At 31.9% G+C, this 27,768-nt stretch overlaps 1 protein-coding gene across 3 annotated transcripts in view; it reads right to left on the bottom strand.

Moving 5' to 3' along the window:
- Positions 1–4,711: 4,711 nt before the first annotated feature.
- The window catches only part of LOC126780257 (activated Cdc42 kinase-like), a 29,670-nt gene continuing 6,613 nt past the window's right edge, over positions 4,712–27,768 (bottom strand). The window contains exons 3-26 of one of the 3 annotated variants that reach the window (XM_050504566.1): positions 26,499–26,679; positions 26,226–26,393; positions 26,001–26,150; positions 25,676–25,824; positions 25,454–25,594; positions 25,113–25,272; positions 24,790–24,921; positions 24,557–24,654; positions 24,378–24,474; positions 23,841–24,068; positions 19,538–19,709; positions 19,262–19,356; positions 16,878–16,976; positions 16,296–16,346; positions 14,618–14,704; positions 10,869–10,906; positions 10,008–10,136; positions 9,571–9,704; positions 9,274–9,329; positions 8,300–8,511; positions 7,799–7,835; positions 7,237–7,723; positions 6,334–6,446; positions 4,712–5,114 (exon numbers count right to left, since the gene is read on the bottom strand). In XM_050504566.1, coding sequence (XP_050360523.1) covers positions 4,914–5,114; positions 6,334–6,446; positions 7,237–7,723; positions 7,799–7,835; positions 8,300–8,511; positions 9,274–9,329; positions 9,571–9,704; positions 10,008–10,136; positions 10,869–10,906; positions 14,618–14,704; positions 16,296–16,346; positions 16,878–16,976; positions 19,262–19,356; positions 19,538–19,709; positions 23,841–24,068; positions 24,378–24,474; positions 24,557–24,654; positions 24,790–24,921; positions 25,113–25,272; positions 25,454–25,594; positions 25,676–25,824; positions 26,001–26,150; positions 26,226–26,393; positions 26,499–26,679 — 3,415 coding nt within the window. In that variant the 3' untranslated portion in view covers positions 4,712–4,913. The remainder of the gene's footprint in view (positions 5,115–6,333; positions 6,447–7,236; positions 7,724–7,798; positions 7,836–8,299; positions 8,512–9,273; positions 9,330–9,570; positions 9,705–10,007; positions 10,137–10,868; positions 10,907–14,617; positions 14,705–16,295; positions 16,347–16,877; positions 16,977–19,261; positions 19,357–19,537; positions 19,710–23,840; positions 24,069–24,377; positions 24,475–24,556; positions 24,655–24,789; positions 24,922–25,112; positions 25,273–25,453; positions 25,595–25,675; positions 25,825–26,000; positions 26,151–26,225; positions 26,394–26,498; positions 26,680–27,768) is intronic. The other 2 variants (XM_050504567.1, XM_050504568.1) reach the window with 2 other exon arrangements.

The following is a 27,768-nucleotide window of genomic DNA, read 5'->3' as shown; positions in this document are numbered from 1 at the left end:
AATTGTATGCTTTAAAAATATTTCCAAATTTTAGATCTCTTCCGTCATGAAGACACTAAAATAATTTTATAAACTTTTTTTGACGCTAACTTCCTTAACTTACCCATAAGATTAGTTCCAATAAGATAATGTATGTATATAATCATTAGCCACTTTTTACGAAAGACGGGGATTATAATACTATATTTTAATTCATAAATCTTTTAAGTCTTCTATATTTATGGAATAATAATCATTTTATTATTAAGGTAATACTGCACGTGGCCATTGTGAATATTAATATCTCTCTATGAGGCGACGCCTGACGCTTATGCCGCTATAGAACCTTGATACACAAGGATCTTTATGAATAGGTTATTTATACATCCAGTTTTATTGAATAGATTTATAATCACAATATGCAAGTCGGCAAGTTAACTCGCAAAACTAGATTTTTAAAATTTCGGGTTTATACATCTATTGTATGCCTTTTAGCTAGGGCGCACTAGTTAGGTCGAGCTTTCAATAATCTAGAAATTTGTAAAGCTGTAAATATATATTTTAAGCTCTGTAGACATGTAAAATTTTATACAAAAATTAAAAAAAAAATGGCAGCGGATGGAGATTGGGAGTTGAAGATCGAGCTCAGTGGCGCACCATAAGAGGCCTATGTCCAGCAGTAGACGACAAAGGGATGATTATGATGAAAAAAATACATTTGTAAAAATAAACCTATTATAGTAATAAACCTAGCATATAGTAATAAGCATACTCAGTCTGTTTATGCTTTACAAAAAAAATTGTTGGATTGATTTTTAATAAATGTTTTTTAAGACAACAATTAATAAAATGTTAACAATCTACAATATAAGTAGAGTCCGATACAATATTTTTTTTTTCTAATTTAACACACAACAAAATACGCCTTAACTATTATGAATTTTAAATAGAGAGCGAGTGAAAGAAACAAGATATCACTTTCGCCTACTTTAGGAAATCAATCTCATTTAACGATGTAGCTTTCGTGTGTTTTTAATTTTAAAGATTGTTTCAAATAGCACTAGTAAAAATATGTATTATAATCACATTTGATTGATATTTATTGGTATGAAAGAACTGTTTTTCTTTTATTATATAATAATTATGTATTATTACAATAATAAATATGATTTAGCAAAATTAAAGCAAATTGTGTAAAGATCTTCACTTATTTGTTATAAGTGGAATCGTGTCTAGTATCTTTCAATTAAAGAATAAAAACTGAATCCAATAATTTATGTTGATCAAGGACAGTAACAATTACGATGCCAAGTTTAAATATTAACTATTGTGCTCAGACAAACGATGGCATGAAAGAAAGTTCACAACTCAAAGTGATGAAAGTTTATCGAGATAATAATATGTAAGGGGGCTACACACCGTAGCACAAAGATCTGACACTACAAAAGAAAACAATTAGCCCGAAAATGTCCCACAGCTAGACAAAAGCCTCTCTCTCCTTATAAAAAGATTTGGAGTTTATTCCACCTCACTGCACCAGTGCGGATTACTGGACAAATATGATGCATGATGATGCTTTTTCCGTTAAGCTTCTGTTTTTCTAATTTGTTCTTTTTTTCCAAATTTATTTAATAATGTTATGTACAACAAATTGCATGCAACCTCATTAAGAACGATTATAGTCATCATTATAAACATTTTTTCTATAGAGAGATACAAGTGACGTAACAAAATTGTAAAAATTCTAGATTTAACAATGGAAATCTCAGATGGCTGTACCTATGTATATTGGGTATGTATATTCTTAGCCCTTTCAACACGAAGGGCTTGTTTGTGCTGGTAAGTAGTTAAAAAGTAGGACACTTGAATTTGACCCACCCACATATAAGTTGCGTCCTAATTTTCATGACCCATTTGCGTAACCCATTTAAGCCATCACTAGCGCATGATGTACCTTCTCGTACTAGCTTGCTTGTGGAAATAACACAACCATTTTTATTCTTCTCTAGAATTACACAAAAATTATATACACTTCAATATTATAATATTTTTTTATATTATGAGAATGAGAATGATGAACTTAAAATAAAGCTACTAAATAAATTGTACACATTATTTCCTTAGCCATATTTCGTTAATTCAAAAGATAAATAAGACCTTTTAAATATGTAACAATATATTTTTTATAAATAATTAATGCAAATTTCGAGTAGTGCAGTTTTGACAAAAAAAGTTCCTTTGTTTCACTTGCTTACGAAAAATAAAAATCTTTCGTCTTTCTTATTAATATTAACAAATGAAAATGTGGTCCAAATTTTGGAGTATATTAATATTTACAACATCAAACTACTCACGAATTTATTCGTTATTTAAAATGTCTATGTAAGCGGCGTCCGTAGTATCTAGGTCGAGAGCCGCGTCCTACGTGCCAAACGCACACTAGCAACAGAACCTACTAGGTATCATACACATTCTACACATACATACAGACATACACACACACACATGTATTGGCCTCATCCGAACTAGGCCGAAAAACTCGCGCATGCGTCTTTAGGATGTATTTAACTACGGGTATTTAGATAATAACTCCAAATACTCAGGTATATGAACTAAACAACGTCAACTACATATTTCAAGAATAGCTTATTTACTATGGTACATACATTATGGCAATGAAATAAGATAACAAGTCCTATAGGTTATCAGATCCTCCTTTAGAATCTAGTTACTTGTTTACATTGTGTTTACGTTTGCATTTTTAAAATTATGTAATCTATATGAACATATCTTGAGATATTTTCACTATCACATATACGAACCTACAATGTTTTATTCAAATTTATGAATGATTTCATAGTTCCCTAATAACCTTATATATGTTATTAAAATTTGCAACATAAAACGATACTGTATTACATATCATGAAGAGAATAAAATTTGTATTTAGTTCTTATACAGAATTATTTAAATATACCTAAAAAATCAAAGCTATGTTTGATATTTAAGAAATAAATTTCATCAATGATACTAATAATTAATTATAATAATGTCTCTACAAATAGGTACATACACCAATTATATGTTACAAAGTTCGATAAATGCAGATTATATTTAGTAGATTCACAGGTAGCAAGAAATTAGCGTGCAATTTTTTTTTTATATACACACATCGTGTTTTAACAAATTAAACAAAGCTCAGCTTAAATCAGACAAAGTTTGTTGATACTTAGAATAATTCAAAATCGTTTCCTAGTTCAAAAAACGTTTATTGATTGTTTTTTTTCGTTTGTTTGTTTATTGTTTCAATACTAAATGATTAATTTACAAGCGAACCAAATAGTTTTTTAGTAATTAGTAATCATTCCATTCATAGCCGATATATATAAATACGTATAATATGTAGTAGTCTAAGATATTCCTAAAGGCGGAGAGATCGTTTTGTTCGATAATTGTATAATTATCTGATAACTGTATCTATCAGTTTTTAGGTTAATATAATACTTAATTTAGTTTATTTATGTCAATAATCTCTTTTTATTATTATATATAATTTTGAATTTGAATCATCGAAACTTTCACAAAGAAATATTAGAAGATTTTTTTGCATCTTCCTCGTCTAACGTCTTTAGTTCTTCGATTTTACGACTTCTGACACAGATATAACCACTCGACTCTAATCTGTGTCGGGTCATCAAGGAACCATGTAGCTTTTAAAGTACCGACAATTACTAATAAATAATAATAATAAGATTCAATCTCATAAGAGATTAGCCAACTGCGCAGGACATATTATAGTGCATAAGTATGTGTGCAAATACAGGTGCACTCTTCATTCCTTAACTCTCATAATCCGATGAAACGGCAATTTAACATGACCGGAAAGAGTTTAGGCGCAGGACCAACGGTTTTATGTGCTTTTCTAGGCACGGGAGTGCAGACACTTGCAGTGTCCGGGCTGCTACAGAGAATATTCGACTGAAAAATCAAATAACTTTATATTATAGTATTTCTGTATATACATACATTTTCTCTCTCGCTCACACGCATCTAGAGCGAGAGTAAATAATTAATATCATGACGTACCACTACCTCGCGGTAATATCTTTAAAAGAACTATTCACTAACGTCTTTCATAAAAATAAAATTAGAAAATTTAGTTGGATTTCATTGAAACAGATTAATTACCATATTATATTTAATTAAAGATAATCAGGGCTAATTTTGGTAGGTATAATGTAGGCCAAATTTTCTACCCGGCTCCAATGATATATTATTTATTTGTCACTAATCTCTTATTTGATAAAGGTTTTATAAAATATAAGAAATGGGAAATTTGTATTGCTATAATTATGAAGGAATAAAGAAATATGTATCTACATGCTAGTTATGTCATTGAGTGAGGCGAAACCATAGATACAATATCATTAAAATAAATTATAAAATAAGGTTACTAAATACTTCTTCACGTTAATTAAAAATAATAATTAAATTCTCGATCATAAATTCTCAAAAATATTTCTGCTTCTTATAATTGACGTTTTCTGAACTATTAATAAACCATTTCCTCTTCAAATATATTTTAAATGAATAAAACTCGTAGGCCATTTATTAAAACTTATTAGTTTAAATCTTATTACTCTTTTAATTTAAATTCCCAATCTTGATAGATATGGTACCAATATTAAAATTAATTGTCAGGGAACCTAACGCTAAAAAAAAACAAAATTCAGATATTTTGAAACGTTTATTTGGTCTACGTTCTACATAAATAACAGCTTTGATCTATCTAGAAGCAAGCAATAAGATAAAGACACGTATTATATACCTTATGTACTAAATGTTATAGTGTTCGAGATATGAACTATAATAGACGTTGAACAATAACAGACTACGACACCATAATAATGAAAATAAAACAAAATAAATTAAACTTATACATTTTTATTAGATAATACAAGTATAGCAGCCGCCTTCACTATGTCACCATCAGCGTTTTCCAATTCCCTCCGACAGTCTTCGAAGGAGACGTTCATTGTATTTCCAACGGATATCTTGACCCTCAGAAGTTTAATAGCCAAGTGAATATTCCAATCGCAAAATTCTATCGCCTCCAAGCATTTCTCTGGTGTAACCTAAATGATAAAAAACACATTATTAAAACGTTTCGATGTTGTAATGCTATTTTATATAATTGTTATTATTTTATCATGATCCCGTTGCAACATCTTAAGGCGATAAGGCCTGGCGTGGCAACCTGTAGATGAGTTACCTATTAGCTTCATTTGCAGAAAGAAGACCTTATGTTTAATGTGGTCCCTTATTTTACCCGTGTGAAGTCGGGACTGGTACCTAGTTGGTAATATTTACAAATACACCAAAAATGTATTCAAGGAAAGCGATAACTATTTATGGTGCTATTTCAAGAGTTCAGATACGGAAACGAATGAAATTTCAAATTATACACGAAACAGAGTACAACTATTACAAAATAATTAATATCGAACTTGTATAATAATTCTAGATAGAAACCATTTTCTCTTACTCCTTATTGATCTCCTACAATAAGACGCATTCGTAAATAAAAGTTACGTTACAAATTTTATAACGCTTTTATACGTAAACAAATTAATATTTTCGATTAAACTCTCAAATTTAATGCTAATTGCATTAGAAATACACATTCGATATTTGTATAGACGGATAAAAAAAGACGGAAGGTGTGCATTTTAAGTATATATGTATATCACGTATACTAGTGATTCTATGAGACATTTTGTATTATATTTGTCCTAGTAATTTTTTCTTATTCAAAAAAATATGTGTTTAAATCCTGACATTACCGATCCGTTATATTATTCCCATCAAAAGGGAGTAATGATAAACAACTTTGACATTTAATTGATGTGATATAATGTTTTGAGATTTTGAACAATTTATCTATGGTAATCATTTTGGATTGTGAAAAAAGTATGGCGTTTTATGTCGGCGAAATTGTTATCGGAACTTTAGAAGTTGAATTAAAGTGGATATAAGTTAAGACGAATAATGTTGTATTATAAACAAATATTTATTAATAAGCAATTGTTTGTAGTGCAAAATACAGCAGTATTATTATTATCATCTAATCATATCGCGATATGAAAATCTAAGATTTGTTTATCTCTGCGTCTTCTTTCATTGATACACTCAGAAGGCATTTAGAAATAACACTAGAAATATAATTCGCCAATTATATTGAGTGAATGTAATGAGGGGAAAGATAGTAACAATGTGAATGTAAAGCGTGAATGATAGATGTATGTATGAATGATCGTAACACTATCGACAGTATATTATAAATAAAAAGTCAACCTGTTGTTTGAGCACTTTGTTCATAATCCTAACTTCATCGGATTCCACACCACGCTGCCTCGATGATGGCTTCTGATCAGCAAATTCTAGCAAATCTTCAACCGACACGTAATCTGAAAAAATTAGCAAAAACTATATAGTTTTACGGTATATACCGTACCGTACAGTAACAGCCTGTGAATGTCCCACTGCTGGGCTAAAGGCCTCCTCTCCTCTATTTGAGGAGAAGGTTTGGAGCTTATTTCACCACGCTGCTCCAATGCGGGTTGGTGCAATACACATGTGGCAGAATTTCAGTGAAATTAGACACATGCAGGTTTCCTCACGATGTTTTCCTTCACCGTAAAGCACGAGATGAGTTATAATCACAAATTAAGCACATGAAAATTCAGTGGTGCGCCCGGGTTTGAACCCATGATTATCGGTTAAGATTCAAGCTATCTCACCACTGGGCCATCTCGGCTCAATAATAACTATGTATATGTTCTTTATTATTTTATTTCCTAAGGCTTGGAAGAGATCGTTGTGTTAGCTACAGCCGCCTCTTGTAAATATTCCTAATCTGTTTTTTTTAAATTCATTTAACTTTTTTTTCAATATAATTACACCACGTAATTATATTGAACAAAAAACCGCAAACTTAACGCCATCTAGGCATATCCTGCCGGTCAACCTTTATGCTAAACAAATATTTTTCTTATATGCTTAAGAATAAATAAACAAAAAATAATATAAATATTCACTCAAATTTGACAAACTCACGTTTTTAAACGAAGCATGCACAGGATTATCAAAAACAACATAGAAAGCAATTTTAATATAATATATTTCTTGTGAAAACACTATATTAAGCTAACAAACTATGATCCTACCACAATAACGAAAGTAATAAATATATATTACCTTTTTTCAAAGTAGCTTCTTCTTCAAAATCCGTTTCACCGCCCACGGCTCCTTCACTATCTTCAGAATTAGAATCTTTTGTCTCATCATCTAGATAGCATTTGAACGGGTTACTAGAGCTCGGTCCGGGTACTGCTGCGTCAACATCTGGCATAGCAGTGGTTGTAGTAGTATTAGTGGTAGTTGTAGTAAAGGGATTGGTATCAACCTTTGCGTTTTCAGGACCGTCAAAAACATCCACGCCTTCATTATTATCACGAATATTATCCACTGCTATCTCATCGTTTATTTTTATCGTTGGAATTGTGCATCTGACTGTATTCTGGTAGATGATCGTCTGAGGTTTTGCCTCAATTTGTATGCTGTGAGAAATTATTGCGTGCGTATCCGCACTGGGCAAACGCAATGGATATTTTCTTATATGTCTCGGCTTGTCAACCAGTTTCGGTTTGGTTCCTCTCGGTGGTAACGGAATAGCATTTACATTCTGAAAGCAATTAAAGTAACGAATAAGAATATTTTTAACGAATAACAACTATATTGTATAACTTATTCCACTTACATCGTTCTCAGTATCTTCTGATTGCTGCGCAGCACGTCTATCATAAAGAAATAATCAATTAACAAATATATAATAATCATTATAAATTACAATAAGAGATATTGAAGACGAGATGGCCTAGTGGTTAGAACGCGTGAATCTTAACTGATGATCGTGGGTTCAAATCCGGGCAAGCACCACTGAATTTTCATGTGCGTAATTTGTGTTTATAATTCATCTCGTGCTTGACGGTGAAGGAAAACATCGTGAGGAAACCTGCATGTGTCTGATTTCATTGAAATTCTGACACATGTGTATTCTACCAACCCGCAATGGAATAAGCTCCAACCCTTCCCAAAGGGAGAGGAGGCCTTAGCGCAGCAGTGGGACATTAACAGGCTGTTACTGTTACTGTTATATTAAAGACAAAATTATGATTATAATGACTTATCTGGACTAAGCAAAGTTCGTTCGACATTTATTGTCGAATCGAAACTGGGCGAATAACCAACATTTAAATACCTCGTTTGTAACGTTATGTGTTTTTGCAGCGAAAAAAATTGCTGTGGCGCATTCTGTGAACGCGGAGCCGGCTTCGGAATAGTCGATGGTTTCTGGGTCGGCTTCGCGGGATTCTTTGCGTCGTGATTTATTTGCGTTATCAGAGACGAAGATGGCGTCGGTTGTTCGATGAGACTCGTGTAGGCTAGTTTGCTCTCTTCGGTTATAGTTGCCTGGGGATTGATCAACGTTTCTTTATTAGTTATTGGAGTACTCCTTATAGAATCAGAATAATTTTAATTATTATAATAAGCTATTGCTTATTCCAATGACAGTACTAGAGGTAAAAAAAATTTCCATTTATATATTTTAACGTGATTAGCTAATATGTACAAACAGTCCTTGATAAATATAACTTTATTTGTAACACAATGCTGTTGCGCTAACTTGCTTCCATTTTTGTTTTACGTTTAAAGGCCGATAACAATTTCACCGGTATACAAAACGACACTTTTTCACAAACCAAAATGACTACCATTGATAGATAATTGAAGATTTAAATTGATTATTTTACAATTAATTCAATGTTAAAGTTGTTTATAAGTGTCTTGTCCTGTGATTGGAATAGGTTAGCACCGATTGTAGACATTGGCTCTACAAGAAACTTAACCCTTCTTCACAACGCTAATGCGCCGCCAATCTTGGCAACTAAGATGTCGGTCCCTTGTACCTGTCGCTACAAGGTCACAACAATACTAAATATTGCTGTTTGGCGGTAGAATAGGTGATGAATTGTGTTCACCTACCCAGACGGTGACCATACAGTATCTATTTTATTTATAATTACCAAAGGATATAAAATAGATCAAAATTTGCTTTGGCTCTGGGTGGCTGGTTCTTACAAAAAAATTTATTCAAAACACTATAACTAATATTATTATTTTTAACTATTGTAGTACTAATATTTTAAGACTATTTTTATTTATACGACTTACCTGAATATCCGGCACGCTCTTAGCTTCTTCACTGAAATTACGGCGTTCAGCCTTGCCTAGAAATTAAAATTTATTATTTAGTATTGCAACTTTATCCTATCTACAAAGTTGATTTTAATGGAGTTTTTGTAAATACTAACGAGGTCTTAGTCTAGTAATGCTTTTACGGATAAAATACAGGTATAAGATTAGACGGCTACGCCACGATGGGACGAGAGTGAGAAAGAGAGAACTGTTTTAGTCTCCAAACTCAATTTCAAGCGTCAGTATTTAAATGGTGTTTTTTTTTCAACTTACTGGATGCATCTTTGTCAGAGTCGTGATGATGATGATGTTGGAGAGACGACACCAGTGGAAACTTGAAGTGAAACTTGGAACGTTCGTTAGGCGAGTGCAAAGGTTTTGAATCGCCCTCCAAATCGTTCATTGATCTGTAAAATAAATTACATATGTATAGCAATTTGTTTTTACCAAAAAAAAATGCGTTTAATTTAACGAAGCTATAAAGAATTGTTTCGACTCGCAGCATCGCCCGCGTGTGATAAGTAGTTGGTAAGTCCGGGGTTGTTTCTGTACCCCTGACAGCGTTATCATCATTTAATCATCATGGAAATTTACGGACACGTTGTCGGTTAAGTAAAAGCGTGACATGCAAATTGTCTATCGCTTTCACAATATTAATGTGATTAAAAGTTGGTTTACGCGACGCTATGGCGCCTTTAAATTTGACTTACTTGGTCGTTAGTTCGTTGGCTAAAGCAACAGCCGTATTAAGAGTCCTCTCATCATGTGCTGACATGGGTTTCATCGTTCCGGAGTGAGAACCCCCCTTTTTCTTCTCCATTTGCGATAAATGATGAGCTCTGGAAAATAAAATGCATTACAAAATTATAAAATACTAGCTTTAGCTAGTGGATTTGTCACCTTCACCTTTCACCTTCAGATAATGGCACTTCAGACCGATATAAACCACTTTAAACTGTCTATTTATCGATACAATAGATGTTATAACCATTGTTCTTGTAATTATCCAAATATGAAATACATCAATAGTATTAGTTGCTGTTTGGCGGTATGTAATGGTGAGTGAGCGATACCAATTGTTTTAAAGGAATTCGGGTGCGGGTTTAAAAAAAAGGTAAACATTGAAAGAGGGGCCTCATGTTGTCGAAAATTTGTTGGTTTTACCTTATTTCGAGCGTCTCCTCCTTCTACCATCTATTAACAGCAGTGTACAGCCACTGCACTTATGAAAGTTCTTTCAGGAGAGATTATAGCGTTAAGATTAGTTGTTAGTGAGAGCGGTGTAGCCAACTTGTATGCGACACAATACAGAATGCGCTTATTTAAATTATTATAACTTCCATATAAAAAGCGGTGAATCGTCTGTTGATAAATTACGTCTCTCTTACTTCTTAAGGCGAAATCAGGTAAGTAAGAAAGAGTCAGTTATCGGAAGCGTTAATAATTAAAATGGAAAGAGATATTATGCGGATGCGATATTTTTTATTGTCTATCATCCAATACGTATTTTCACTAAAACACGATAATAACATAACAAATTAAAAAAATATGTTATATGTAAAAAAAATTACCTTAGAGCCGCTTCTACTTCGCTCTGCATAGTTCTGACCTGAAATTATACAAATAAAATGTAGTGATTAGTGCGAATCAAGTCACAGGTTACACCAAGCTAAGTCACTGACAAAAAACAAATTGGACAAGGTGCAAATTATATAAATATAAAAAAATATTTGTAAAATCATGCTTATAAATTAGCAAATAAAAAATATGACTTAATAAGTCACCAAATAGAATGTAACGCATGCAAAATGATTTTCATAATAAACTCTATCATTAATGTACTTATTAATAAAAATTAAATTAAAAAAAAAAAAAACAAAATATTTATACAAATAGTACCACCAAACTAAATTTAATAGCACATGGTTTTTTTTTAATTTAGTTATGATGTGTAGATTACCCGAATAATTATTATAATTTTATATAATGGTTTTTAGAGTAAAAAAACGATACCAATTACAAAAAAAAAACACTAAAACATATACATGAGGCGATACAGCGGTGTAATATGACTGATGGATCACAAAATGCATTGACTTATGTCATTATTATCAGTTCACTGAGTTATGACTTGGACTCGCTATACTCACCAAGTTTATCTGATCACGATCTAGATTTTATTTTTGTCCTACAATACCTTTAATTAATAAAAAATAAAAAAATCTATCATTAAATAATAAAATTAATATACCAAGCTGTAAGCCTACGCAATTAAAATAGAATATTCTTATAATACACATTAAATGTAAATGCAACATTCATAACTAGACGGATAATAGCGAATACAACACACACTAAACAGCAGTGTTTAAACATCGACAACATATGTATGTATGCATTTCATTGTTGAACATATAACATCTATATATTAAATAATGTCGTATACATTATAGAACATCAATATAATTAAAAAAAATTATACGCACATATGTTTTTTGGCTACAAAGCAGTCCTATCGATATTAATAGTTATTTATTTATCATTGAGTTAATATAAATTTATTTGCAAATGAATGGGAAAAGTATTAATTTAAAAAATAAAATTATTTCATCAAATTCTTCGTTTAACAAATTAATAAATTTTGAAATTTCAAGCGGATAAACATAAGCAAAAACAAAACACATTAATAGACACTTTTTCAACTTTAAAATATCGTCCGCGTAGAGCGGTGTTCAAAAAAATTACAAGAGTTGAATTATATTTTTTACAAAGTTCTTTGATTTTAGATATTTCAGAGTTATGGTTTCATCCAAAGGCTATCCCTTTGAATTTTAACTAATCTTACATTACAAATAATGCGCCTTTCTTTGAATGATGGTGCAAAAATACAGTAATGAAATCTAATTATTATTTATTTACTTTCCAGTTTAATTTCAGCCTCCCATAGTAAAGTAATTTTGATAGAACTTTTCTTTTTTTATTTAAAATCTAAGTACATATAATTAAAATACTAATTAAGTAAATTAGGTGATTTTCGTTTGTGTTTGAAAGGTCTGTGTCAAATTAATGTATTTTTTAAAACGTAAAAATAAGAATCGTATTGATACGGCAGTACGATAGAAAACCGAAGAGAAAATTGACTAGTTTTATGACATTAAAATTCAAAATGGTCAGTTTTGGGCTTTCACTTTACGAGGACGACAAATATTTTATTATTGAACATAGAACATCAATATAATTAAAAAAATTATACGCACATATGTCCTTTTCGGCTATAAAGCAATCCCATCATTATTCATAATTTGTTATGAGTTTCGTTCGTCGATATATTTACGTTATTTAATTCCAAAAAAAAAGTTAGTAAAATAATTTAGAAGTAGAATAAAAATATTCTTTGGTTAAAAATACTAAAAATTTTGATAGTTCAAGCGATACTGTGTCGATTTCTATTATCAATCTTAATTTAAACAGAGTATTATTTTTCAAAAAAGAAATTCATATTGTTTATCAAAAATATAAAACTAATAACATGTTATACATAGTTTTGCTAAAACAAACTACAAAAATATTACAATAAAATTTTGTAAATATATATAAATGTAAATTACTACGACGAAAAATTTATAATTGAAAAAGTCAACATATACTCCACTATATGCATACAATTGAATGCTATTGCTATGAAAAAGTGTATGTTATACAATAAAATAAAGTATATTAAATAATTTACAATTAAATATTCTAGTAGCATACGGACTAAATATAAAAGCATGCTAGTGACCCACTAAAACAGTTCGATTTCTATATCCTTAACGTGATGAAAATTAAATCTTCACGAACGGTGCTTTTTCAGTACTGAAAGTCTTACCTCTCGAGTATATTTACAATTTTTTTTCCAATGAAATATGAAATATTGGAACAATGTTAAATAAAATAATTAGTATAGTGGTTATTTTATATTCGTAGAGATTATTACTATTAATATTTTATATGTAACTTAGAAAACATTGAATCAAAACTAACAGACGGTTAGATTTTTTTAAATAATATATGGACAATGATACGAAGTTTACATATTTAAAAAAACATAATAATTAAATAGTTCTAATTGTAAATGTTTCACTGGTTTTATTACAAATAGTTTGTAAAATTACTATATGAGAGTTGCTATTACCTATCTACTACCTCAGATATTTAATTATATATAAAATGATTCAAAGATAAAAAATTACTAGTAATTATTTTAAAAACTAAAATGTCAATTAATTACTAACGAAATAGTGGCCCCATAATATAGAAATCATAGACTCATAATAATATTATTAAGTTAAGTAACTAATAATAACATAAAAGAATTTTACAAAAAGAAAAAATATACACAATTATAACGTTTGTATAAAACGTCATAGACCATTAATAACATTTATATATAAAAAAAAAATACACATTTGAAATCGGAACATAAAACATCAATATTATTTTAGAATGAATACATACACGTATATAAGTCCTCTTTACTCGTACTTTTGGCTACAAAACAAGCCAATGATATCATTTAAAAACTACAATCTACGTGATATAATATAATACAATTGAGTCGAAAATTCGTAATTGCAAAAGTATTTAAACTGGCAATACCATATAATAATATTAGACTAAAAAAAGCTTGAAAGAAAATATCAATCTACATTTTAGCGCTTGATTGTAAATCAACATATTCTGAATAACTTTGTCAACGTGTTTGAAAGTGAGTAAAGTTTAGCATATATTTCTAAGCTTTGTAATTACACTCAAGCTCTTACCCGCACTCCAAAAAATATATAGGAACCTGAATGTACGAAATTTAGAAAAAGATAAATAACTTCCATTAATGCCAATCATTGTATAAGATGCAGTTTACATTTTATCGTCTTTTTTGGATGCGTGTAATTAAATGTAAGCTAATTGATAATGGGACGGTTTGAATCCATATATCGACAAATCTTCGTCCGAACTCTGCAATATAAAAACTTTAAAATGATTTTTATTTTCTTATTATAAATAATAAGTCCACGTAAACGTTGGTTTTTTATTCATAAATATTATGTAAATAAATACACAATTTAAGTTAATTTAAAAAAAAATGTGGAATATTTAACGTATATGGTGGCTAACGATAACGTAACGCGAGCGTAGCCCATAACAGAGCTCTAATGCAAGACGACACTGTACTATCTAGAATTTAATTACAAACGCCGTTAAATGAATCCACATTTTCATGCATTATATTGTTTCATTTTTTTTTTTAATAATTCGTTATCATAAAAAATATAATACTCACTTCTTCCACTCGTTTGGTATGGTCAAGATTCCGAAATATTGAATCTATCTCATCCAGCAAGCTCTGACTGAAGTCTCCGCAACCCTTCTATAAAATAATAAACATTTCACATTAATAGTACACAATTATAATGCATATGATTATATAATCGACATGGCCTGTAAGATAGAATGAGTGAACTTTAACCCGAGGTCGGGGGATCAAATCCGGACAGGCACAACTGATAAGTGAGTATTTTTGAGTGCCAATTTTTTTCGTTTGTAATTCACCTCTTCTAACGGTGAAGAAAAGCATCGCGAGAAATTCTGCAAGAATGAAATTTGTCATATGTATTCAATATACACGCTCTGACACGCAGTAAAGTTTTTCGTGGGAACAAGTTGCTAATCTTTCTCCTGCACAGGACTTTCTTTGCCCAGCAGTAGGACATTTAAGATGTTTCTTTTTCGCCCCTAGTGGTCTTAACTGGTCTTACAAGCATAAAAAAAGTTTAGTATAGTTAAAGGTAATAAGATTGTAACTGTGCACCTCCACCCACAGATATTGACACAACAGAAACCATTTCCTCGTAATTAAATGAAATGTAATGAATGTTAGTTCACAATGGCGGCATCCTGGATTATGTTCTTTTACAAAAACCTGTATCTCAGGGTATCCACTCTTCCTACTCCTTGGACAAATTAACAAATTATATATATCACTGCAAATACATAAGAAAAATACAAAGAAATTAACATGCAATGTTTAGAACTATATTTACGAGTATGTGTATATAATATATTGTGTGCATAATATATAAATTATGATTCAGTCGTGATTCATTTAATAAAATTTAAAATATTCTTGGTGACATCATATTATTTTTAAGCCATTTTTATGAGGTTTGCCTGCATTGCAATAATGCAGCTATTAATATATATATACGTATACGTTTATATTATTATTTATTTTGTATAAAGACAGATTGATTGATTTTTGTATTGTCTAATAGCAGAGTTTTAAATGTAATTTAGTGTTTAATGACCTTATATTTTGCATACATTTGTTATATTACACAGTGTTTTTAGGATAAACCCGATTGTTTATGTTATATATATTACAGTTAATAATTTAGCAGTATCACACAGGACTTATTGTGTATGTCTTGTGTAGGATGTATGTACATACAGACTGAAATATATATGTATTTTAGTATGGTACTTTGATTTATCTCTAGATATATTGAATTGTGTATAACATGCACAAACATCCACAAAAATGAATTATATTCAATTTTCAGATATATGGTCTTTAGTAATTCTGGATGAACAATATAGAGTTTTTTTTTTAAATTCATGTCGATCAGATTTTTGTTTTCAGCCTTTTGTCGTCCACTGCTGAACGAAAACATCCCCCATAGAACGCCAACCCTCCCGATCTTATTATATATTCTCAGATTATTTATTTGGTATCAATTGAAATTTGATATATTATTGTTCTTAATACTAAAACGATTTACACTGCAATACTTTATAAAAAAATTGTTTTATAGTTATGGTTAATATTGGCACTGTATGGCAAAGTTCTCAGGTAGTTCTTCATCACTATTTAGAAGATCGTATGCCTTCCTATATTAGACGTCTAGAACATTCTTTAACTTTGTACAGTTTAACTAATAATTGTAATTAAATATTCTTACAAGTAATGCTGGACTTTCGGGCTCTGTCTTCGTCTCCGCAGCAATACTGTCCTGTAATTATATGTTTGCATTGAATAAGAACTGAATGTTTGAGAATTATTTATAGACGACCATTTTTTTTTCAAAGCCATCAATAAGTATAACCATCAATAGTCTTAGAGAACGTCTATCGATTTAAAGCTGTTGGATGGTTTTTTTTTTCTTTTTTCAGCCTTTTCCCGTCCACTGCTGGACGAAAGCCTCCCCCATAGAACGCCAACTATCCCGATCTTGGGCAGTCCGCATCCATCCCGAACCTGCCACCTTTTTTAAATCGCCGGCCCATCTCGTCACAGGGCGTCCTACACTACGTTTGCCTAAGCGTGGTCTCCACTCCAACACGTGTCGGCTCCATCGGCCATCAATTTTTTGGTTGGATATTGAACCGTAATAAATAAAGCCCAACAGATAATACAAAACATTAATAATCTAATGGTGCCTTTAAAACATGCTGTATAACGGGCTGTATAATTTATTCTTAAAAGTGAGTAATAGAATATAATGTACTTGGGTTTAAGCAAATTGAATTAAATTGTAACTCACCGTCTCAGTATCCGATATTTCATGATATTCGTGAATTTCATCGTTCTTTGAAGAAGCTTCTTCGTTTTTGTGCGAGCGGCCAAGTGTCGCGTTCTTAACCTGCAATATTCGATTTGCGGACACGTTCGCAAAGATCATAATAAACATAATAACTGTTTGTGTTGTTGTCGTTCGTGGTCATAATGTTAATAGTTATTATTTTGAAGGTTAAATTTATAATATTAATAATATCATCTGACATTTTTCACACACGGCCATCTGATCCCAAATTAAGCTTGTACAAAGCTTGTGCTATGGAAACCAGACAACTGATATACTACATATACTACTTTTCTTTTGTAAATACATACTTATATAGATAATTACACCCAGATTCAGGACAAACAGACAATTTCATGCACACAAATGTCTGTCCTGGGTGGGAATCGAACCCACAACCTTCGGCGTGAAAGGCAAGTTTTCTACCAACCACGCCAACCGGCTCGTAAATTGAACTTGATAACACAATATTCAAATTCTAATAATATTACATTGCACTTACTAAACACTAAAATTTTAAAAATAAAAATCCTAAATTATTTGTAAACGCACTCTACAAACTCGAGGTGATCTAGTTGTTTTGATACGTGAACCTTAAGCAAAGTTTGTGAATTCAAGCCCCGGCGAGCACCACTCAATTTTCACGTGTAATTTGTGTTTATACAATAATAACTCATCTCGTGATTAGCAGTGAAATAAAACATGTTTTATTGCGTCACCTTCTCTCAAAAAGAAGACGAGGCGTTAGCGCAGCCGTAGGATATATATATATACATATGACGTAGTTATTAAGGACTTCTTTCGTTTTTCCTATTCATTTACGCGCTGTTATCATGGTAGTTGTTATTTGTCAGTGTGAGATCATTTCGATGATATCTGCAAATGATTTTTATCGCGTCATTAGCTGATTTGAACTGTACCGTGTGTTTCACGGTAAAATATCCTTAAATTCGTAATTTTGTGATTATTTACTTCTTTTTAATTAATATATATTTTTTTAAATTAATAAATCACGTCCGTTCTTCTAATATATATACTATGATGGAGGTTTCAGGTACTAGGTACTCTATGTCATTTTCTGTACGTTTATGCAAAATTTCATAATGGTCGGTTGTGTTGTTGTTGTAAAGTGAAAGTGTAATAAACAAATAAATAAATAAGCAATCAAACTCAATATTGCATCTTTTTTTTTATAGAATAAGAAGGCGGACGAGTATATGGGCCACCTGATGGTAAGTGGTCACCAACGCCCTTAGACATTGGCATTGTAAGAAATGTCAACCATCGCTTACATAGCCAGCGCCACCAACCTTGGGAACTAAGATTTTATGTCCCTTGTGCCTGTAATTACACTGGCTCACTTAACCTTCAAACCGGAACACAACAATATCAAGTACTGCTGTTTTGCTGTAGAATATATGATGAGTGGGTGGTACCTACCCAGACGAGCTTGAACAAAGCCCTACCACCAGTAGGGCTTTGTTGCTGGTGGTAGGTGGCAATTATAACATTAATAAGGATATGTATTTAATTTAAATATAATATAATATATGGTAAATAGCCTATTTGACTGTAAGTACGCACATTCGTCCGAAACGTTGGCACTATTAAAGAGAAATTCGCAAGTAACCAAAATTGGTTTGCCAGGGATAATTTTAAAAAGGGTGACAATTGTCATGTAAATAATTGTAAATTATATTGAGTATTTCCAAGTACCGTTTAGTCTTTATTTTATGCGCCCATAAACTGTGATAAATATTAACTATTTCCTTTCACGGTCAACGTAACGGTAACCTTGTGGTTTAACATTTCATGTCCTTGCCTTCAGTACACTATCTCACTCGACCTTGATACATAATATTTGATGTTGGTAAAACTAATTGAGTTGTGTTATTGGTACCTTCAAGCTGTTCATTAGTAATTCCATCACTGACAGGCTTGACGTATGGACTTGAAATTGCTGCCCATATAGTATTTAATAACCCACGCGATATTATAAAACAATCACAATACGCCTTAAGTTAAAATCATCTTTAATTAATTTAAAAACATAAAAATGTACAATTTATGTGTCCGTCTGTGATTACATAATAACGGCATTTTTAAGTTAATATGGCTATTTGCAACGAACATGTAGTTATCCGATGTAATTTTCAAAACGGGTAAAAATTACTCATGTAAATAATTGTTTTAGTAAGCATTTTCAACTACCGTACACTACGTATTTCATCAAAACCGGTTGACTATCAGTCTAATACGGATAAAATCGTGTGTCACATCTAGTATGTAATAAAATATTACGTTTATGCTGGATACGATGTTAACAATTTTACATTCTCCCTTACCTTGTCGAGAAGACTTTTGCTCGTTGTCGGTTCCGAGGTCGACTTGTGAGGCTTCTGAGGTTTCTGCTTCTTGGAGTTCTTGGACTTGTCGCCAACTAGTGAAAAGCGAGAATATCGTTAAAAATCTGCATTTTTCAGATGAAACCCTGCCCCATATATGTCCAACAAATCAAGGGAGACCGTAGTTGGACTTTAAAATTCTGATACTAAGGAAGTAAAGATGGGCTTACAAGTAATTATGTCTTAGTATTTTGAATTATCCCGTTTATTACTTACATGAAAGATCGACTTCATCGCACTCACTCGTAGTCTGCCTGCCGGGTGTCAGCAGCGGGTACGAAGAAGTACTCGTCGTGGCAGTGAGATGAGATGGCGAATTGGGGTTGATTAACGGAACTTGTTCCAAATCCTCGGATGGCTTGTACGGGGTCACGATCTGACGTGGGGGCTGTGGACATAAAATAATCCATCATGAATTAACCATAGTAAAAATATATCATACTTCTAATACAATACTAATTACTAACTAATTTATTTATTTTAATTGGTCCTAAGCTGGTAGAAATGTTGTCTTTCTAACCCATTTAGACCATAGTAACCATTCACGAGGAAAACTGGCCACATACCCTAGTGCATAAGTGAGTGCGCAAAAACACGACCACTCTATATTCCCTCGCTCTAATAATCTGAAAGGCAAATCCGACACGGCGGAAAGAGTTCAGCCATAGGACCTATGGATGTTACTCCCCCGTGCTCTCCGAGGCACGGGGGAGTAACAATTACCAAATTTCAGACTCCGTACTATTAGTGAGAATTTCTCGAGCAAAAGGCCCAATAAAAAGTTATTGGGCTTTTTGCTTGAGAAGTTCGAGAAGCTATAGATTTGAACCCAGAACATTCTACATTTGTGGTTTTATAAGTATATTACTTAATCGTTAATAAACTAATAAGACATTCGAACAGTTTAATTCTTTGGTCTAATAGGTATCCGTTAAGTAAGAAATCAATTTAAGTATATTTTGCAGCACATATATTTATGTATAGCAATAATAACGAATAATATACATATATATTCTAAACTAAGAAAATGTATTTGTCGCAAAGTGAGCAATGTCAAATTTCGTCGAAAATCGCAAAGCCGTTCTCTATTGATCTATGCCCAAAATAAAAATGTAAAATGGCGGTGTTATGTTTTGTATGAGACACGTCGAAGTAGTTTTTGAGAACAATACTATCACCTAAATCATGAATACGTATTTTCTGCCGTATTAACTAAAAGATACCAATTTTCGTATTCATTGCTTTTTACGACAAAAAGAGGTCAATGCATACGTTAATAGAATAAAGTTGACGATAAACAAAATGCAAAAAATCAGATGCAGTAATTTTATATAATTTACTCTTTCCCAAGAACTGTTATCCTTTGCCCAGCTTATACTTAATAGAATAAGTTGATAGTGACCATTATTTTCATTTTACATAATGTAGGTCATGAGCTGATAGATAGGATAGTACGGTTTTAGATCTTTATTTATAAAATTCATAAAATATGGTTGATAATAGGCTTTTTTCATTCTCATTATTGCATTATATGCAATTATTTTATCGCAATTTATGCTACTATGTTTACATTATATTATAATAATATAATATTAACAGAAGGGTACTTACATTACACTTAATGAGCGTTTTCATCTAGAACGAAGGTGATTATTCATTTTAATTCCATTTTTAATACCCGTTAATTCAAAAGTATATTTCAAATGATGTCGCGGTGCAGAATAATCTAAGTAAAGTGCAGTAATTTTCCAAATATCACATAATTATCTGTTCTGCTTTGATAACCCCTTTGAAAAGATTTCCCACGAAAACTCATCACGAAAATCGAGCTCCTCTTATACATGTGTTAAATATTATAATTCACTAATTGCTTTAAACATAATTTCATTGTAAATAAATTTATTAATGGTTTGCGTTGTTTAAGTTTAGTTTTAAGCTTTCGTCATAATTACGAGTATGTTTCTGGTTCTAAGAAAATTCAAAATTACTGCATATTCAATCTGCCGAGATGTCCCAGTCGTAAGAACGCGTGAATCTTAATCGATGATAGCGGGTTCAAACTCGGGCAAGCACCACTGAATTTTCATTTGCTTAATTTATATATAATTCATCTCGTGCTTTAAGGTGAAGGAAAACATCGTGAGGAAACCTGCACGTGTCTAATTTCACTGAAATTCTGCCACATGTGTATTCCACCAACCCGCAGCTGCACGGAGCAGCGTGGTAGAATAAGCTCCAAACCTTCTCCTCAAAAAAAGGGAGAGGAGGCCTTAGCCCAGCAGTGGGACATTCACAGGCTGTTGCTGATCTACTGTCTGAATCTTTATTGTTATTGATTTCGGTGTATAAAATTATATAAACATAATTTTATGTATATAATATATAATTAATATTTTATGTATATAATTATAAACATATAATTTTATGTATAAAATTATATAAACATATAATTGTATATGTGCGAATGCAATACTACACTATACATATACAATAACAAAATAAAACAATTTGAGTTTCAAGCTGTTAGCCTAAAAGAATACAATAAAAATGCTTGTTTTAAATTGTCACCTGTTCGACCATATTATATATATTTACATGTAAGCAATTTGAAGAATGTATTCCATAGGCGGTTAATAATGATTTGGAGAAACAGACAGGTCAGTCTGTTTCTCCAAATTTGCTGTTCAGTCTTTATTCTATGCGATCAAGTGTGAACCAGTGACATTGATCGTTCGCCGATTGATTCGCGTTACATATGACTTTTGTTATGAACGGAAATGCATTCTACTACTCTTTACAGCATTCAATAGAAATTCAAAATAACCTGAGACAATATTATCGCACGAAGTATCTTGCGATCATCATGCCATATTTTAGATAATCGTATTATTCGCGAACAAAATGAGGTTACAAAGTTGCAGTTATATTAGCACTTCTAAAGCAGTGCGATGCATTTGTTGTTCACCTTAAAGATGACCTGAAATCGATTGTAATTCAAAATATGTCTTGAACGCTTGAATAGACCTTAAGACATAATATCGCCTTTAAGATAAAGACATGAGGTTTTCAATCGGTAGAACCGCAGGGCATCATGTGTCATGTATATGTTAAAATTACAAAGAATTCATTTCCGACAATGTTTACACAGTGAAAATATGATTCAATATTTATTTAGATTTGATTTCGCACAACAATAAAATTAACGTATTGATAAAAAATATTTCGTTGTGAACGAACAACGACGACCACCACGACGTTGTGTGTCAAGGAAATGTTGATCACGAGCCATGGAAAACGCTAACGATAGTTATAGACAAGGTATTATCGCATACTGAGGATCAAGAGTACTGAAACTAAACACTATGAATTTCAAGTTCAAACTTAGTTTTGTTAAAAAAAGAGAAAGAGTAATTACATAATATTGAAAAAACCGTAGATATGCTTGTATATTCAACAAATGAATATACAAGAAAAAAAGTATTTTACTGTTGGGCTTTAGTAATAGTTTGGTAGGGCTTTGTGCAAGCTCGTCTGGGTATGTAGCACCCACTTATCAGATATTCATCCGTAAAACAGCAGTACTTGGTATTGTTGTGTTCCGATTTGAAGGAGTGAGTGAGTGAGCCAGTGTAATTACAGGCACAAGGGACATAACATCTTAGTTCCCAAGGCGCATTAGCATGTAAGCGATGGTTAACATTTCTTACTATGCGAATGTCTATGGGCGTTGGTAACCACTTACCATCAGGTGGTCCATATGCTCGTACGCCTACCTATACTATAAAAAAACAGAACAAACAAGAGTATGCTTGTATATTATAGTTATAAAATTTGAAGAAATACTATTATATCAGAAATCATGAGAGTATCATCTATGATTATCATGACATATCTAAGTTTGTGCAAAATGAGTGTCGAGAATGCTCGCGAGAACAAAAACAAGCTACGAAACGAATAGAGGCTGTGAACGAAACTTACATACCACTAGCTAGTATTGTAGTAGCAAAACAGCGCAGCTTTACTAAATAATTAAGATATCGCAGTTATTGTTTCAGTTTGTTGATATTTTAAAGCGATTTTATTGAATTAATAAAATAAAGGTATTCTTATCACTTAGGGAAAATTACGGTGGAAATCACAACGTAGAATGCCTTTTGCACAAGTCAATTACTCATCATAAGTGTGTTATGTAGTTAGTTATCGTAATATGACTAAGTTTTTATTCAACGTCGAAATAATGAATAGCCCCCGACTATTATTCTCTAACATCCCCTCGTTATAAGGTAACTAAGCAGTAAATACAAAATTATGTCGTTAGGAGTTATTTGATAAATTAGTCGACGCGAATAGTTATTATTATGCTATTCTCGGATAATTTCAAGGATAAACAGGTGGCTACTTGGAAAACAGCAAATGAGCAGAATTGAACTTATATATAATGCACAAGAGTCTTCGTATACGTTATTAGGCTTTAGTTACAAATTAGCTGTTACAAATGCTGCTTGAGCTTTATACTTACACATCCAGTTGGATCCAGGAACGAAAGATCACCAAAGTAGGCACCGTCGAGGCCCACGTGACCAGTATGCTTCACCTCCCCTTGCGGGCTCGATATCATGCTGCGTTGTATCGTGCGTTTGCCCGTGTATGTGTGTCTTTTCACGTCAGACCGCAATAGCGATGAACGTATGGATCGAGTGGAGTTACGGATTGGATGCGGTGACAGTGAAGGCGCTAATGAACCTCTCTAAAGAAAATTTGTTAAAAACGCTCTCTACAATCGAACATTTACTAAAGATATCAATTTTATATTCCGTTCGCTTGCAGTAAAAAGCATTTTTTAGACTGGCTTCGGAAATTGATGGTATGGTCACAAATAGGGGATTTGATTTATATAGTTTCAAATACCCTTTGTGATCACAAGACAACTCTACAACGAAACACAGATGAGTATGTAAAAAAAACAAGATTTTAAAATTCTGGTTAAATATCAAGGCAGAAAAAGCAGAGATGGGAATGAGCCAATGCACCAATGAGCTGATACGACGTTTCTCACCTCATGCCTGATTAACAGTTTTGTGTGATTCGGGTCGAACATGCCGCAGGCACCGCCGGGTAGGACGCCATACCACATAGCTGATTTAGTATAAGTTCTGAAAGGAGTTATAGAGTGAAGCGGTGATCGAGGATAAACAAAATGCAAAAAATCAGATGCAATGATTTTATATAACTTACTCTTTCCCAAGAACTGTTATCCTTTGCCCAGCTTTGTATTCGAGAAAGTTGCAACGCCGGCCGTCTTCTGTTTTCTTAAAACTTACTAAGACTTCAACCTGCATCATTTTTTTATATTTATTATGTAAAATATGAAAACTATTGTTAAAATTATTTTGTATTTTTGAAGTTTTATTTACTGTTTTATTATTACGGTGAAATACTAAAAAATTATTGAAAATATTTTATCTTACTTCATCCGGTCTAAGATGTGGTAACCTAGGCCCCAATTCTTTGAATTTCGGTCGATCATTCGGATCGTGTGACCAGCACTCGAGCATCAATGAATAATAAGCATCAGGACAACATTCCGGGCGCTCCAGTCGCTACAAGTAAAATATTTTCTCACACAATGTTACCGATATTTTTTTTAATGATTGTTATAAGAAACGCTAATCACAAATTATACTATACCACATTTTGCTTTATATAGGTTTAATAAATAGGTAAAATCGATCTATTAGTAAAAAGCGAATTATAAACAAAAAAAAAATCGGCTAGTTATAATTCAACTTACTTGAAAATTAGGAGCATCAATCGCTTCCAGGATCTGCTGACCAGAAAAAGCTGCCCATGGTTGAAAACCATATGTAAACATTTCCCATAAGCATACACCGAATGCCCAAACATCGCTTGATGAGGTAAACTTTAAGTACAAGATGCATTCTGGAGCACACCTTAAGAACAATCACAATAACTTAAACATCATTAAAAAATACTCATGCCACACTTAGTATATATTTGAGTAGAAGGTCACAAAATTCATTATTATAGTTCTTCATAGTTTAAAAAATGATTAAGTATATGCAATTCAAGCTAATTTTGCATATCACACTGACAATATTTTACGGAACATACCACGCAACGGGTAATTTGAGATTCACGTTGTAATTAGTCTGGTAGTAGTCTTTGCCAACGCCCAGTGCCCGCGACAATCCAAAGTCAGAGATCTTTACCTTGTTCTTGCTAAAAACTAAAATATTCCTCGCGGCCAAGTCCCTGCAATGATAACGACAATGCAAATATATTTCTTTGATAACATTTTCTTATATTATCACATCCCATCAAAACTGTATTTACCTATGTATCAGTCTTTTATTCTCCAAATAAGTCATTCCATCACAGATCTGTTCAGCGAACTCACAAAGAACTGCTACCGAGAAATTACTTCTGAGAGTAACCTCACGCAGGCATTCTAGAAGCGACCGCAACGGTGCCAACTCCGTTACCTACACAATATCATAAATAATGATAACATTTTCATTATTAAATTAATAATCTTTGACAATCTCTTTTAAGTAAAACACTGAAGATTTGACCGTACCTTCCATCGTACCTTCAACTTTGTTAGATTCGTCAATCTTGTTAGATTTTTGGAAAACGATTTTATATATAATTAACTTACCAACATCAATGAATCTAGATGTAGAACCACACCATACAACCGTACAATATTAGGATGTTCTATACTATGCATTACGGCCGCTTCCTTTAAAAATTCTGTTGAATTCGATGTCATTCGCTCATTCCCTAGACATTTGATTGCCACTTGAAGCTGTCAATAAAATGTTTTTAGATAAATAAATTCTGTATTTATTAAGGTGGATATATTTATAAGCAAAATGTTCACCCTTTGATTTCCTGTTGTCCATGTCCCTTGCTGTACTACACCGAATTGGCCCATACCTAATTCCTTATTTATAGTAATATCCTCAATGGATATTATGTGTTTCCTAGGAACCTTTATATCCGTGATCGATTGATTCTCGCTGGGCATTAAGCCTAGGTCCTGTCTAGGCTAAAATATTCATATAGAACATTTAATATTATATATACATATTAATGTAAATATTTAACGATAAAGCGAATGCATGCATTTATTGTATTATATATAAGTACTAACCGGTTCTGCTTTTTTATTTACATTAAGAATTTTTCGCAGCATTATTTTATATGCGTTTGGAAAGTATTTCGAGTAAATTTTCTTGTACCTCCTTTGTTCGGGCTTAGAGAGCCCAATTTGTGCTAAATCTTCGAGTGCGACAAATTTTAATTGTGATAACTTACTAACTTTTAATATATCTCTGTAACAATTGGAAATGGTTTTATATATTAGAATGGTATACCTACAAATGACATGTGCAAATATCTAAATTTCAATAGATGCCGACTCTTGCCATTTATCAGGGTTATATATAAATTAATTTTAGGGTATTTATATGTCTCCGAACAGAGCGTCACTGTCTCTTGGTGTCTTTATTCGCCACATTATATTTGTGCCGTATTAAGGCTATGACTTGAACCCCTACATTCATGATTGTCTAAATTATGTCTCTATCCCTTCACTAGCGATTCGAAATATGTTAATTATATCATATTTTAGCTGTGATAAAGCGTGAAGAAATAACAAATATTCACAACACACACGATATTTACTTATGATATTATTGCAAATATTATTATTATAGTAATTAAAAAAAAATTACAGAATTATTGTAATGCCTCTTTATGTACTATATTAGGTGTAGTATTTCCTTTTGCTAGGACTTACTCTTTAGCATGACTTACACGTGAAAATGGTTTATATAGTTTCCTATGGGTAAAGCAGCAGCTTAATAAAAAAAAATCACTGACTGACCTATAGATTAAAACTCCTAGAAAGTTCAAATTTGGCATTCAGATAGGTAATTGGGTGAGTACAAAGGAATAAATCAGAAACTAGAAAATTGATATCATTTTATTATAATTTTTTAATTAATTCATTCTATGAGGAACCCTTACTTATAGTGCCAGTAATGTAAGAATCAGCAATCAAAATTGATGACAGTCTTTATGTGGATTTTAAGGTCTTCACGTGATATATAAAGAGTGGAATACAACTATTGCATTGATTACGTTATTAACTGGGATTTAGTATTAATTATTATTTCATTGTCGTATATGAGAACTAGCCAAGTCAGACCTTAGGCTTCTATATATTATCCTAAGTTATAAGAACAAATGATATTTTAAGTTGTTTTAAAATATTTAATTTTGTTATAAATAAATTTCAGGACTGATCATTGAACTTGACACCCAAGTAAAGCAAGTAAGGCATATATTATTATATATCACATTTATCTTTTTGATGGGATATATATTATATACACAGAAACAGTTTAATAGGCTTTACT

This window comes from Nymphalis io, chromosome Z, assembly GCF_905147045.1.
Source record: "Nymphalis io chromosome Z, ilAglIoxx1.1, whole genome shotgun sequence".
Lineage (NCBI taxonomy): Eukaryota > Metazoa > Arthropoda > Insecta > Lepidoptera > Nymphalidae > Nymphalis > Nymphalis io.
This window is presented reverse-complemented; position numbering and strand designations above follow the sequence as displayed.